The sequence below is a fragment of the Neomonachus schauinslandi genome, chromosome X (genome assembly GCF_002201575.2).
Source record: "Neomonachus schauinslandi chromosome X, ASM220157v2, whole genome shotgun sequence".
Classification (NCBI taxonomy): domain Eukaryota; kingdom Metazoa; phylum Chordata; class Mammalia; order Carnivora; family Phocidae; genus Neomonachus; species Neomonachus schauinslandi.
The window spans coordinates 67,814,318-67,830,026 of record NC_058419.1 but is presented as its reverse complement, the minus strand read 5'-3'; the positions used below and the strand labels follow the sequence as shown (position 1 = coordinate 67,830,026).

The following is a 15,709-nucleotide window of genomic DNA, read 5'->3' as shown; positions in this document are numbered from 1 at the left end:
GGGGGAAAAAAATAATAAAAGCAGGTATCCGCGGCCCCGATGGGCAAATTAAAAAAAAAAAATTAAAAGGCAGGTATCCACAGCCCCGTTGGGCAAAAATAATAAGAATGATGATGATGATAATAATAATAATGAAACCCGGTATCCGCAGCCCCGATGGGCAAAATACAGAATAGAGAAGGACAAAGAAAACTAAACCACGAAAAAAGATACATCAACCAAAAATCATTCCAATGAAAAATTCCTTTAAAACTGAAAATTGCCTAAAAATATCCCAAATACCTGAAAAATAGGGAGGAGGTGTCAAGAAAACACTCGAAGAAAGTTTAGGATTATCAAAATATTTTATGGAATTTTGGTGAATTTTCTTAAAGAAATACGCCATAAGAGGTGGTTGGGGCTGGAAAATGTTCCAGAAAGAACCACACGGGCAAAGATATCCACTCTTATCGAGCTTCCAAGCCGGGAAGGGAAGAAATATGGCGGCAGCAGCAAATTGCAGTGCTTTAAGAAGTGAGGGGGAGGGGACCTGAGGGCGGAGGGAGTAGAAGAGGAGTGGCCTAGAAGATTGAAAGCCAGACATCTTTGTGGTTTAACTGGTTCAAAATTTAACCAGTAACAAGAAAAAGGGAGATTTCAAGAAAACAGCAACATGTTAGAAAGAACACTAGACTGGAAGTAGGCTTCATTTCTTGACCACAAATTCAATGGGTTTTCAATGGGTTCTTATCTATAAAATAGGGACGTTGAGTAAATCAAATTAGATAACTGAGGCTAAAATTCTCCACAAATAGCATAGCAAGTGAAAGGGTTTTAATTCAGTTTGGTTTTGAAATGGGAAGAAGGGGGAGGTAAAGCTTTGATATGTTGATAAAGAATCCCAATACCTCTTTCAGCCAGAATGTGTAACTCCCCCACCAAACGTTTGAACCAAGGAAGCTAGGAAGGGTACTACATTAAGGTTAGAACCCTCTCCAAGGGACTTTCCCTTCCATTATCTAATGAGATAGTGCCCGTTTATTCCTATGTTTTATAGATAATGAAGCTGTTACATGATATGCATGAGGTCACACGGCATGATTTTGAGTCAGTGTATTTTCTACTCCAACACTCTAACCTTTGCATGGCCTCTGGTCATAGAGATTAGAAGTGCTTTTTTTAAAAAAATTATTTATTTATTTATTTTTATTTTATTATGTTATGTTAATCACCATACATTACATCATTAGTTTTTGATGTAGTGTTCCATGATTCATTGTTTGCGTATAATACCCAGTGCTCCATTCAGTACGTGCCCTCTTTAATACCCATTACCGGGCTAACCCATCCCCCCACCCCCCTCCCCTCTAGAACCCTCAGTTTGTTTCTCAGAGTCCATAGTCTTTCGTGGTTCGTCTCCCCCTCCGATTCCCCCCCCCTTCATTTTTCCCTTCCTGCTATCTTCTTTTCTTTTTTTTTTTTAACATATAATGTATTATTTGTTTCAGAGGTATGGGTCTGTTATTCAACAGTCTTACACAATTCACACTGCTTACCATAGCACACACCCTCCCCAGTGTCTATCACCCAGCCACCCCATCCCTCCCACCAAGTCAAATGGTGAGCAAGAGAAAGGAAGGAACAGAAGGTAATTCACAGAATGTCATTTTGGCTCCTAAATAATCAAGAAGCTGTACTGTTTCTGACCTGTTTGCAATTTTTTTTTCTGTTTGCAATTTTAAACCGTTGAGTCCTCAATCTTTAGTAATTTCCTGTTTCCTCCATGAATCTGATGACCCCCAACATTGAACCAATCATAAGGGCACAGCAGTGAAGTTCATTCAATGGCAGTAGCTGATAGGCAAAAACTCATATAAAAGCCAAAGTGGCCCCCCAGAAACCTGGCTATTTCAGTGAGAAGCATTTAATCTCATAAACTGTCCTGTGTTGTTTATCAAAGAAACAATGGAGAACCAGAGGGAGACAATGAAAACTAAGTATCACAAAATGACTCCTAGAAAGTCAGAGGATACATTGCCCTCCCACTGACTGAACTAGAAAGTGTAACTATTAACCCAAATACTATCAGGTAAGCATGCCCTCCAGTCTCCAGAAAATAATAAAGTATGTAAATTTTTTTCCTTAAAGGATACACTCCATCTTCTAAGTGCTCTTGGTTCAGACACAAAAAAAATTATCTGACTTGTCATTCCAAATGAGGGAAATTGTGTTGTACAAGTGGTACCCTTGAGAAGACAATGCTTAACACAAAGGGAATCTAGTAACAGAATTTCAGTCTGAAAGATAATTTTCCATGGGAGCCTTCCTGAACACCCCAAAATTAATTATAGAGCAAAAGCCTACAAACAAGACCTGCTATGCTTCCCAGATTTGGGGCAGGAAATGGGATTATAATTCTGAATGTCTTTAAGATTTCACCCTAATTTAAGTTTTCACAAGTTTCTAGTGAAAGAAATAGGGGGAAAGGAGTCTTATTGTATAGGTTGGTAAATTGAGATTGAGGGATATTGATTTTTTTTTTTTTTTTTTTTTTTTTTTTTGCGTTTGGTTTAAAAGCTAGTGACAGCATGAGGATGCCAGAGTAGAGGTCAATGGACTCATAGCTTTGGTTGCACTTTAGTGAAATAATTCTGTTGATAACATTGCCTTGTATATTAGATCTCTCTAGAGAGAATTGTGGAATTTGTGTGGAGTTCTAAATCACCATAATGATCATGGTGTATTTCAAAAATAACAACCATACCTGTAAAAGTCAGTATTTACAACCACTTTGATATCACTCAGTTATCAGAGAAAAACAATGATTGTATGAGTACTAGTCCCTTAACACCTGGGCTCTCAGCCTGGACTCACCAGTAGGACTTAAAAAGCAAGCCAACTACCATCAGCAGCAACGCTATCAGGTCACCTGAACCAATCTTTTCTATAGGACATGACTAATAGTATCACCAAGAATCTGAACCCCCCCCCCCATAGAATTTAATGTGTTTCAGCTTGTTGTGTCTTTAGCATAGGTTACCAATCATTAGGGTAACTAGGCCTGCCTAATACGGCTCTGTCCAATAGAATTTTCTACAATTGTGGTAATGTTCTATACTTTTTAGACCTTGGGTTAAAGAAGTTTTTCTTAAACAAGACTCAGATCATCAACTACAAAAGATTGATAAATTTGACTTTTTGAAATTAAAATGTTTTGTTTCACAAAAACACCTTAAAAGGTAAAAGACAAGCTATAAACTGGTTGTCCTGGAGTTCTGCCGCCAGGCTCTGGTTCCTGGACAGCAGCCAAGTCAGCAGATTACTCCCATTGGCTCTCACAGTAATTTCTTTCATGCGATTGGGTGAGATTAGACCACCAAAATTGTGACGACATGCTGATTCTGGACGACTCTCACACATCAGACACAGGACATTTTCAGGCTCTAGACTACTAAGATCCACAACCCACACAGGCTAAAAGAACTGCAGAAACAAGAAATCGATATTCTTCTGATACAAAAGTTTCTAAAGAGTCATTGCCTTGGAAGCTGTAACAGTGTTGCTACCTTTTCTTATAATGGGAAGTATAAAGTTAGCCAGGTATGGTGCATTTGACAGTAAAGAACTTGAAGAAATGGTTTCTGGACCTGAAAAGGAAGAGGTGGTACATGGTCATTATGAAGAATTTTCACACAAACTGTTGAATAAAAAAAAAAAATCTGTAACTACCTCTTTCTACCCATTATTCTAAATTTTCATTGCTAAATTACTACACCTCACATGGGCGCATGAATTTTATAATATATGTTAATTGAATTACTTACATAGAAAGGTCTCCTCCAAATTTTTGCCTAAGATTGTGCATGCTTTGGAGAAGCCCTGTTCTCTCCTGTCATTTATCACCTTTGGGCTTTAATTATTCCTCCCCCACCCCCACCTTCAGACCTCAGTCCTTTACTTCACATTCTTCCCTTTGCCTTTACTACTACTTGGCTTTTTTCTGTGCCCATACCCTAGCTATGTCCACATCTTCTACTTTGGGGCCCCAAATGCATGGAATACAACAGGAATTATATGGGGGGAAGGAATCAAGACCTCTTTCTAACCAGTTACTCTACTTCTAGGCTTGTCATTTTGTTAACCTGTACTTCCTCTCCCCTGCTTAACTAGTTCAAAAAAAAGGCAAGAACTACCTGATGTAGCCAGCAGATGGCAGCATGAAATTATCAAAGAAACACTGAGCCAGACGGCAGAAAAGGAGCCAAGGTCTTATAGTAACCCCAACTAAGGTCTGAGTTGAAGGGGGAAACATCTTATTCATACAAGTTCAGTAGCAGAAGAAAGAGTGAAAGAAAAATACTCACATCCCTCTAATTTGAACAGTCCCCCTGAGTGAGAGTTTGTCCTTGGCTTCAATGCAGTGCCACTTAAAGAGGACTTTCATAAAGCATTCAGAGTCAAATTAGCAGACTGGTGGGGGCCCTGAAAGCCATCATTAGTGAAAAACAGAAAGAAACTAGGACATATTATGGACATGAGTATACTTGGAGAAGCGCTCTTTACAATTCATAAGGACTGTCTACAGTGGGAGAAAAATGATGAGCTTTGTTGTGTGTAACTTTATATAAATAAGAATATCTGAATACTCTGAGCTGTCCAAAGATGGAACAAACTACCCCCAAAACTGGTGAGATGACAATCTCTGAAGGTAGGAAAGCCAATTATGGATTTCATGGGTATGCTATGAGGAGAATCATCAGACAGAAAAGTTGGGTCCCATGCCCTGTAAGGACCTTCGAACTAGCTCAAGATCCTATATATTGGATCTTACCTTTTCTATTTTTGTAAGGTTGTAATAAGTGGTTACTATTATCACATAATAAGTGACCACTATGATCACATAGTAATAAGTGATTCTTATGATTAACTGAAGGCCAAAAATTTAGATAACCTAGATGAAATGGACAAATTCCAAGAAACACACAAACTACCAAATTTGCCTCAAGAAGAAATAATAAATCTAAACAAATCTATAACAAGTGAGGAGATTGAATCAGTAATGAGAAACCTCCCAACAAAGAAAAATCCAGGACCAGAGGGCTTCCCTGGGAAATCTACCAGAAGTTTGAGGAAAAGTTAACACCAATCATTCTCAAACTTTTCCAAAAAACAAGAGTAGAAAACCCCTCCCAACTCATTCTATGACACCAAAGCCAGATGAAGACACCACAAAAAAAAGAAAGCTACAGACCAATATTCTTTATGTAGAAATTCTCAGTAAAATATTAACAAATCAAATCCAGCACCATTTAAAACGTTTATACACCATGACCAATTGGAATTTAACCCAGGAATGCAAGAGTATTTCAACATCTGAATATCATGATCACCTTTCTTATTTTTTTAAATTTTATTTATTTATTTGTCAGAGAGAGACCATGCACAAGCAGGGGGAGCAGCAGGCAGAGGGAGAAGCAGGCTCCTCGCTGAGCAAGAAGCCCAATGCAGGACTTGATCCCAGGACCCTGAGCCAAAGGCAGATGCTTAACCGAGGCACCTAGGTGTCCCTGAATATCATGATCATCTTAATTGATATAGAAAAAGCATTTGATAAAATCCAACATTTTATCATCATAAAAACAGTCACAAGCTATAAATAGAAGGGAACTTCCTAAACATGTATAGGGCATTTGTTTTTGTTTTTTTAATTAAAAAAAACCCACAGCTAATATCACACTCGATGGTAGAATTCTGAAACTTTTTTCTCTAAAACCAAGAACAAGACAAGAATGCCCACTTTCACCACTGCTTTCAACATTGTCCTAGAAGATCTATCCCAAGCAATTAGGCAAGAAAAAGATATAAAAGACATCCAAATTGGAAAAGTAGAAGCAAAACTATTTCTATTCATAGATGACATGATGATATATATATGTACAATCTTAAAGCAATCAAAAATATTATTAGTGCTAATAAATTAATTCAGCAATGATACAGGATACCAAATCAGTTGTATTTCTATACATTAGCAATGAACAATTTGAAAAGGAAATTAAGAATATTATGCACAGTAGCCAAAAGATGGAAACAACCTAAATGTCCATCAACTAACGAATGGGTAAACAAAATGTGGTATAGCCATACAATGGGATATTATTGAACAACAAAAAGAACAAAGTACTGAGATATGGTACAAGGTAGATGAACCCCAAAAACATTATGCTAATTCAAAGAAGCCACACACAAAAAGGCCACATATCACAATATTCTATTTATACAAAATATCCAGATAATGCAAATCCATAGAGTCAGAAAGGAGATTCATGGTTGCCAGGAGCTGGAGGGAGTGAGGGGAATGGGGAGCTGCTTAATAGAAGAGGTTTCCTTTAAGGTCATGAAAATGTTCTGGAACTAGATATTGGACATGGTTGCACAATATTCAAATGTACTAAATGTCACTGAATTGTACACTTTAAAATGGTTCAAATGGTAAATTTTATGATATGTGTATTTTATAACAATTTAAAAAAGAAAATGTTGACAAAAATGGGGGAGGTCACAGACATATTGAGGCCCTGATCCACCATTTGAATAGTTTGACTATCCTGATAGAGAGAAGTCCAGCAGCTTCCAGCCATTCCAGCTACCCCAGCTAAGGTACAAAACCAGTGACCAAAACTATCTTGGGTTTTCCAGCCATAGTCAAGCTCCTGGTTGAAAGAAGCTGCATGAGTGACTCCAGACAATGCCACATTAATCAGAACTGCCCAGTTGAGCCTAGTCAATCCACAGAATCATGAGAAATAATGAATTGTTGATGTTTTAAGCCAAAAAAAAAAAAAAATAGAAACATAATGTAGCCCCAGGTGATTTGACGGCACATCAAAGTTTACTCCTCCAGAAAGGATGAAATAGGAAGAGACTGTAGCTCACCTTTTTTTTTTTTTTAAGATTTTATTTATTTGACAGAGAGAGACACAGCGAGAGCGGGAACACAAGCAGGGGGAGTGGGAGAGGGAGAAGCAGGCTTCCCGCCGAGCAGGAAGCACGATGTGGAACTTGATCCCAGGACCCCGGGACCATGACTTGAGCCGAAGGCAGACGCTTACAACTGAGCCACCCAGGTGCCCCTGTAACTCACCTCTTAAAAAGGGATTCAACAGATAAGCATAACCTTGAACAAAATAATCCACCAGAAATTGACCCGGTCCCAATTCTGAGTAGCATAGGCAATCAGTAGTAAAAGAAGAATGGCAATACTTGCCACTCAGAATCATATACAGTCTTTCTTATCACCTCTCAGATTAATTCTATTCAAATTGTGATATTTGATGGTTTTGCATAGCTATTTTTTTAAATATATCTACCAATCTAATAGGCTAATAGACTAGGTCAGTGGTTCTCAAAGAGTGGTAGGTCCGGCAAACCAGCAGCATCAGAATTATTTCAAGTTGTTTGTTTTGGGTTCCTTTCTCTGCAATGATAATAACTACCACCATATATTGAACACGTATTCCATGCAAAAGTTTTAAATATATTATTCCACTTGATGCTTACAAAAGGCATTATAAGTAGTCTTCAACATACAGATGCAGAAATCAATCTCAGAGTTGTGAGGTGATCTGCCCAGGATCACACAAACTAGAAATGGAAAGTACTGACATTTAAACCTAATCTGTCTTAATGCCAGAGTCCATGATAGAAGCACTACTTCACATCGTCTCTAAAAACCTATCCTATCCCATGGGTGCCAACCACACCAAACTGCCACATGAGGCCCTACTGTGGATTCTTAAAGTCAGGAAGGAAAAAAAGACAAAGTAAGATCTTAAATTCAGAGCTCCCAACTCCACCTTTTTAAAACATAATTCTTTTTTTTCCTTTTCCATTTCTTTTTATTATTATTATTATTATTATGTTATGTTAATCGTCATACATTACATCATTAGTTTTTGATGTAGTGTTCCATGATTCATTGTTTGCGTATAACACCCAGTGCTCCATGCAGAACGTGCCCTCTTTAATACCCATCACCAGGCTAACCCATCCCTCACCCCCCTTCCCTCTAGAACCCACAGTTTGTTTCTCAGAGTCCATAGTGTCTCATGGTTCATCTCCCCCTCCGATTTCCCCCACTTCATTCTTCCCCTCCTGCTATCATCTTTTTCTTTTTCTTTTTTTAACATATAATGTATTATTTGTTTCAGAGGTACAGGTCTGTGATTCAACAGTCCTACATAATTCACAGCACTCACCATAGCACATACCCTCCCCATAAAACATAATTCTATCTTACCTTGTCTAAGAATGCTTCCTTGGAGGCCCAAACCAAAATTAATTTCTGATTTTCCTATACTTTTACAAAATTTGTAACATGTGACACAATCATCCGAGCTTAACCCCATGGCCTTTTGAGATTTAGTGTTGTATGCTCTGTATGCCAACTCAGTGTAACAGAAAACAAGTGTTACATAAAGTTGCTTCAAAAATGGCTTTCATTGGGGTGCCTGGGTGGCTCAGTTGGTTAATCGGCTGACTTGATTTCAGCTCAGGTCATGATCTCAGGGTCCTGGGATCGAGCCTGGCGTCAGGGTCCAGGCTCAGTGGGGAGTCTGCTTGAGGATTCTCTCTCTCCTTCTCCTTCTGACCCTCCCTCAGCTCATGCACTCGCTTGCTCTCTCGCTCTCTCTCTCTCAAAAAATAAATAAATCTTAAAAAAAATGGCTTTCATCTTCAACAAATGGCATTAGAAAAACTGGACAGTTACATGCAAAGGAACGAAACTGGACCACTTTCTTACACCATACACAGAAATAAACTCACAATGGGTTAAGACCTAAATGTGAGACCTGAAACCATAAAAATCCTAGACCAAGGCTGCCTGGGTGACTCAGTCAGTTAAGTGACTCTTGATTCAGTGTGGAGTCTGCTTGAGAATCACCCTCCCTCTCCCTCTGCCCCTCCCACTTGTGCTCTCTCTCTCTCAAATAAATAAATCTCCAAAAAAAAATTTTTTTTAAAGTTATCCTCACTCTATTGAATTGCTTTTGCAACTTCAACAAAAACCGGTTGCACGTATTTTTGTGTGTCTATTTCTGGGTTCTCTATTCTCTTCCACTGATCTATGTAGCTGTCTCTCTTGCCAATACCATGTTGTTCTGATTACTCTAGATAGATAGTAGGCATGTATCAGGTAGAATAATTACTTGTAGACTATTTTTTCTCAAGATTGTTTTAGATATTCTAGTCCTCTGTGAAACATGTGGTTTGCTTCTGTCCTCCCATATAAATTTTAGAATAATCTTTCTATGTCTACAAAATGTGCTGTGACGTTGATAGGAATGTTATTAAACCCATAGATAAGTTAGAGAAACTTGACATACTATGTTGAATTTTCCAATTCATGAACATGGTAAGTCTTTCCAATTATTTAGGTCTTCTTTGCTTTTTTTCATCAATACTTTGTAATATTCAGCATACAGATCCTGTAAATGTTTAAGTTTATACCTAAACATTATTTATTTTCTTCTAGTGCTTATAAATGCTATAGTGTTTTAAACTTAATTTCTACATACTTATTGTCAGTATATGGAAATTCAGTTGATATTTGTATTTGATTCTGTAGTCTGATGCATTGTTGAACCCATTAATTCTATGAGATTTTTTTGTAGATTCCTCGGGATTTTCACATAGATAATCATGTCCTCTGGCAAAAGAGACAGTTTTATTTCTTTCTTTCCAATTAGAAAGACTTTTATTTCTTTTTCTGGCCCTACTGCAGTGGTTTGAACTTCCAGTAATATATCAAATAAGAATGATAAGAGTAAACATTGTTTCCTTTCTCCCATTCTTAGGAACCATTACCATTATACCATTAAGTATAATGTCATCTATAGGTGTTTTTGTAGATGTTTTTTTATCAAGTTGAGAAAGTTCCCCTCTATTCCCCATTTCCTGAAAACTTTTATTGGAAATTGGTGATGAACTTTATTCTGAAGGCATTGGAAAAGTATAGAAGTGGGTTTTTTTTATCAACAGATTTCAGTGCTTGGGGTGAATAATCTGACATTTCTGGCAAGATGGACTGATTATATCCAATAATGGGTCAATACCCAAAATATATAAAGAACTTATACAACTCAAAACCAAAAAAACAAATAATCCAACTAAAAATGGGAAGAAGACATGAACACACATTTCTGCAAAGAAGACATACAGATGGCCAATAGACACATGAAAAGATGCTCAGCATCACTAACCACCAGGGACACGCAAATCAAAACCACAATGCAATATGACCTCACACCTGTCAGAACAGGTAAAATCAAAAATACAAGAAACAACAACTGCTGGAAGGATGTGGAGAAAAAGGAACCCTCATGCACTGTTGGTGGGAATGCAAACTGGTGCAGCCACTGTGGAAAACAGCATAGAGGTTTCTCAAAAAATTAAAATTAGAATTACTATATGACCCAGTAATTCCACTACTGGGTATTTACCCAAAGAAAACAAAAACACTAATTTGAAAAGATACATGCACCCCTATGTTTATTGCAGCATTATTTACAATAGCCAATTTATGGAAGCAACTCAAGGGTCCATTGATAGAAGAATGGGAAAAGAAGGTGTGATAAACACACACACACACACACACACACACACAGGAATATTACTTAGCCATGAAAAAATGAAATCTTGCCATTTGCAACAACATGGATGGATCTAGAGGTTATAATGCTAAATGAAATAAGTCAGAGAAAGACAAATGCCATATGATTTCACTCATATGTGGAATTTAAGAAACAAAACAAATGAACAAAGAAAAAAAGACAAACAAAAAAACAGACTCTTAAATACAGAGATCAAACTAGTGGTTGCCAGAGGAGAAGTGGGGGGGGGGTGAAATAGGTGAAGGGGATTAACAGTATAGTTATCATTGATGAGCACTGAATAATGTATGGAACTGTTAAATCACTATATTGTTCACTTGAAACTATTATAACACCATATATTAATTATCTGGAATTTTTTATTTAAATTCAATTAGCCAGCATATGGTACATCATTAGTTTCAGATGTAATGTTCAATAATTCAACAGTTGCGTATAACACCCTACAGTGGAAATTTAAAAATAAGTAAATAAATATATACTATATATTTTTAAAAGATGGACTGATTGGAAGTAGACAAGGTAGGAAGCTGTTAACTGTTCTTGTGGTCATCCTCTCCTTTCTAGTCCTACTCTTAATATCTCTATTCAGATCATAGATTAATGAAGAGGTCTCAGGAAGTTAAAATCCGACAGAGAGGAGACAGTAATAAGCACCCCTAGAAAGGGAAGAAGCCATTTCTAAGCCTGCTTACAAGATAAAGTACAAGCTCCTTTGTCCATGAAAGGCATTCATGACTGAATCTTAGAAGCTTATCTCCTAATTCAGTAGCAGCAATTGGAGATAACAGATTAGACACTTGGTGGAAATAACCATGAACATATTAGAACCTCAAGTTACTCACAGCTCAGCTGGAAAGACAGTCTACAAAATTAACTATAATGTTATGCAAAAAAAAAAAATAAATGCTTCCCTTTTTTACGGGGGGAGTCCCTCCCCTCCCTCATGCCATTTTGCACTCTGGCATACCGTCCAACCCAGCCAATGTCCCACGTTCCAGAGCCTTTCAGACATTTCTTCAGCCCAACTCCTCTATTAAATTGTACCCACCCGTTCTGCACCATTTCCTCAAGCCAAATCAGAGAATTTGAATAGAGCTAAGATTTTGATGACTAATCATGAGTTAATAAGTTTGCCTAGCACTCTCAGATAAAATATTTGCATTTTGTAACTTTTTTTTAAAATTAAGCTCTAACCCAACATGGGGCTTGAATTCATGACCCTGAGATCAAGAGTTGCATACTCTACTGACTGAGCCAGGCAGGCGCCCCCAAAATATTTGCATTTTGGCAAAACCTGATTGAGGTGGAATTCCAGATATAGGTGTGTATATGTGGCTGCCTATTCTTCCCATATTTGGGCTGACCCTGTGATACAGGATGTTGTATGCCACAACCACCTGGCTCTGGGAATCATGTTGGAGTCAGATAACCCTTCATTGACTTGCTATAACCAGTAGAGGGATTGATTGGATCACAGAAGGGACCAAGGTAGACTGTTAACTTGATGTTTGATTTACATGCACAGACACTTTCATTTCTGGGCCTCCCTGTGGTGCTCCCTGCCCACTGAGCCACACAAGCAGCAATGTTCTGGACTTATCCCTCTCTTCGGAGTTTCAGGAAAGATTTTTCTGACATTATCTTTATACGATAATGGATGGAAGGCTTTGTCCTCTACAAAATGGATTTAAGGCAGGCACCAGGGCTATCTGGGCTGCTCTGTACCACTCCTATACTCCCATTGTAGACAGGTGGTCTCCAACTACCCAACATACAATGTCAAAACTGGAAGGTATTTTAATGATTACTGAATAAACTTTTCCGTTTCACAGATGGGGAAACCAAAGCCAAGACGGAAGCAGTGGCCTTCCCAGGGTCCTGCAGCAAATTCTAGCAAAGCCAGAACAGTGGTTTTCCTATTTCCCCTTACACTGTCTTCTTTGCTGCTTGCATTTCTGTGTGGTACTGAGAAAGTTCATGTTTCTTTTGCTTCTAACCCCCTGCCTTCATTCTAGCTTTCAGGACCCTAGGCTCCAATGCATTTATTAACTAGCCCCAGATCAGATGCCCTCTTCTATGCAAATACTCTTCTTCCTTACCCTCTGCTTACCCTTATATATTCCACTCACTGAGCTCATGCCAAAGACTACAGTTTCTGTCACTTATCTGAGCTGGACAAAGTTTTATGGTAATGACCCTAGGAGCTTTAGAGCTTGTCCAATTAAGGACCAGCACCATGAATAAGACAGGCCTTGGGGCTCTGAGTTTCCAGCTTATGCTCTTTCCACCTTTTTCACTTATATCCCACTTTTCACATATATGTGCTTTCTACTTCAGCCAAACCTTGCATCTTTCTATTTCAATGCTTTTACATGAAATGTGCTCACTTGAATATAAAGTCCAATTCAAGTCTTACTTCTCCTTGTAGCATTCTCTGACGATCACATCATGAGTAATTGTTTCCTTCTCTTGACTCTTCTAGCATTTTAAAAATTATTTCTGGTTGGGACATTTGGGTGGCTCAGTCAGTTGAGCAGCCAACTCTTGATTTTGGTTCAGTTCATGATCTCAGGGTCCTGGTATCAAGCTCTGCCTTGGGCTCTGTGCTCAGCAGGGAGTCTTCTTCAGGATTCTCTCCCTCCCTCTGCCCCGCCCCTCCTCAAATAATAAATAAATCTTTAAAAAAATTTTAAATAGCATTATCTCTAGGATGCTTATAGTGCTGTGTCTTTGAAAGCAGGAGCCATGGCTTATTCATATTTGAATGATCATTGGCTCCAGTTCCAGTGGCTGGCACAAAGTGGGAACTCTTTAATAAAGAAATGGTTCCCAATCTTGGGCTCCTGTGGCCAGTATCTGCAGTTATTCTGTGTGGTCATGTCTGTACTGACACCGCTGCTGCTGAGGGGCCTGACAGGCCTAGCCTGGAGGCTCCTGGTGCTGTGTGCCTAGATCCATTCCTAGCCACCACGGGAGCAGCTCAGGACCATGGATGTTGCCATTGGGCTCACTTCTTGCTTCCTCTGTTTCCTCCTGCCATCGGGCTGGGTCCTGTCACATCTGGAGAGGTACAAGAAGTGGGAGTGAAGGGTGCTGTCCTGTCCCTCACCCTGTAACCTGACCACTTCTGGCCTGTCCTGATCATGTCTGCTGCATTCTTGGCCGGCCTTCCCTGGATCATGTCCTTCAATTATAGTGACCTCTTCTGCGATCATGACCTCTTGATTTCTCCATGGTGACATCCTGGAACTACATATATTGGTTTATAAGGCCCTGCTTGGTAGGATCCTCCTTGCGACAATAAAGTCTATTCAAACCTTGAAAAATATAAACAGATGGACCCTATTCAGCATCTTTCCCTTCTTATTTCTTATCAGTAATGAAAATTGTATGAGTTTCCATAAAAATAGCATTTCAGTCAAACTGACAGACTCACTAAGATAGTGGTAAAGCTATAATGTATTTTGTTGAAAAACAAGATATATTTGCCATTTAATGGTTCCTCTTCTTGCATCCACTTATTTGAGAAAATATCAAAATTTAAGAGCCAAATACTACCCTTCATAAATGCACACATATACACACGCTTACGGAAATTTAGCTGTTACCAGGCTAAAGAATGATAGCAATATTCTGCCTTGCATCTAGATTCCCTCTTCATTTTATCATGCATATCCCAGAGAACTTAAACTGGGAGGAGTGATAGGCAGGAGAAAAACAGCTAAGAAACAGAAGCAAGAAAACACAACAGGGCTTTGGGGGGAATGGGGGAAAATATGACTTCAGAACCACTAGACCATGATGCTGAGTTGTTTACCAGTTTTGGAAAGGAGACCCTTGGGATCATCTTGAGGAAAGGAAGAGATGAAATCAAATGAAATCTCAGAAGTAAGGTCATACCTTTGACTTAAGAAATAAATGAATAATTTGGAAAAGAGAAAAGAAGACCTAAAGAGCAGCCACAAGTGGGGGGTTCCCTAAAGTACTGAGCAATAGCGACAATTTCAGGGGACCCAATTCTACCCTTTCCAAGCCAAAGGAAGATGTAGTCTGATGGAAAGGCATCAGGAGGTATGAAGGGATGGATCCTCTCAGAGGGTTTCTGCTTCCATAAGAAATAACCAATAAGAACAGAAAACCATAAACTTAGAAAGTTTAGTAACAGAGGAAGAGAAAGAAAAATGCTCTAATTCTCAGCTCACCATTTCTGACTTTTCAGGTATGGATAATAAATGCCCTGCTCTTAGAGGTCAGGGCCTGTGTGTATGTTGGTGGACTTGGTGTGAGAAAGGAGCCTCCTCCTGTGTTTTTCCCCATTGCCCCCATTGCTGCTCTTCACAAACTGTTAGTGCTGCCACCTCCCACTGACCCAAGTGTTGTTGTTGGCCCCGTCAGCCAGGCTAAATATGCCTGTGGTGAACTTCCTGACATAGCTTCTGGGAAGTATCAAACATACTCTCTGCCAGAGAGCTTGGAGTAAATACTATCCAGGTCACTGGGAAGCTACATAATCCCTTCTGGGATTCCACAGCATGTCACTCCTGTTGGCTACCAGTCAATGTAGGGATGTTGGGGCTCAGATTGATCAAGTGACTGTTCTGAAACAGGGGGCACATGAGGTCATAGTTCTCATAGTCAGTGACAGGGTAGACACAGACAAACCCATCAGCCCAGGAGAGGGAACAATTGATTTGCTCAGGGAAGATGACAACATTACTGTTCTCCTGCATATATAAAAGAACGTGAAGGAGAGAAGTAAAATGAAATATGGTTGGGCTCCAGAGAGATGCCCCTGGAGCAGCATGATTCTGGCCTGAAGTTCTTTTAGGCAATGTTGTCCAGATGTCTGAGTTGGAATTGTAGAGCTGAAGGTAGGGGTATCCTGGGTAGGAATGTACGGAGAAGAAAATCTAAGACAAAGCCAAGTTATCCTTACTGCATTAAGGAAGAAAAATACCTGACAGGTCCATATTGCATGTTCTTGCCTACTCTCCGTCTCTAAATTCCTTGGCTGAGGGGAATGGAGGTAGTTGCTGGTCTGAACAAACACTAAACAA

The 15,709-nt window shown here is 39.0% G+C and overlaps 1 protein-coding gene across 1 annotated transcript; it reads left to right on the top strand.

Annotated features, from left to right (window-relative positions):
* Nucleotides 1–13,529: 13,529 nt before the first annotated feature.
* LOC110576915 (cytochrome c oxidase subunit 8A, mitochondrial-like) lies at nt 13,530–13,739 on the top strand. The gene is given in 1 exon segment (XM_021686195.1): nt 13,530–13,739. A coding segment is annotated over 1 exon segment (210 nt).
* Nucleotides 13,740–15,709: the final 1,970 nt, after the last annotated feature.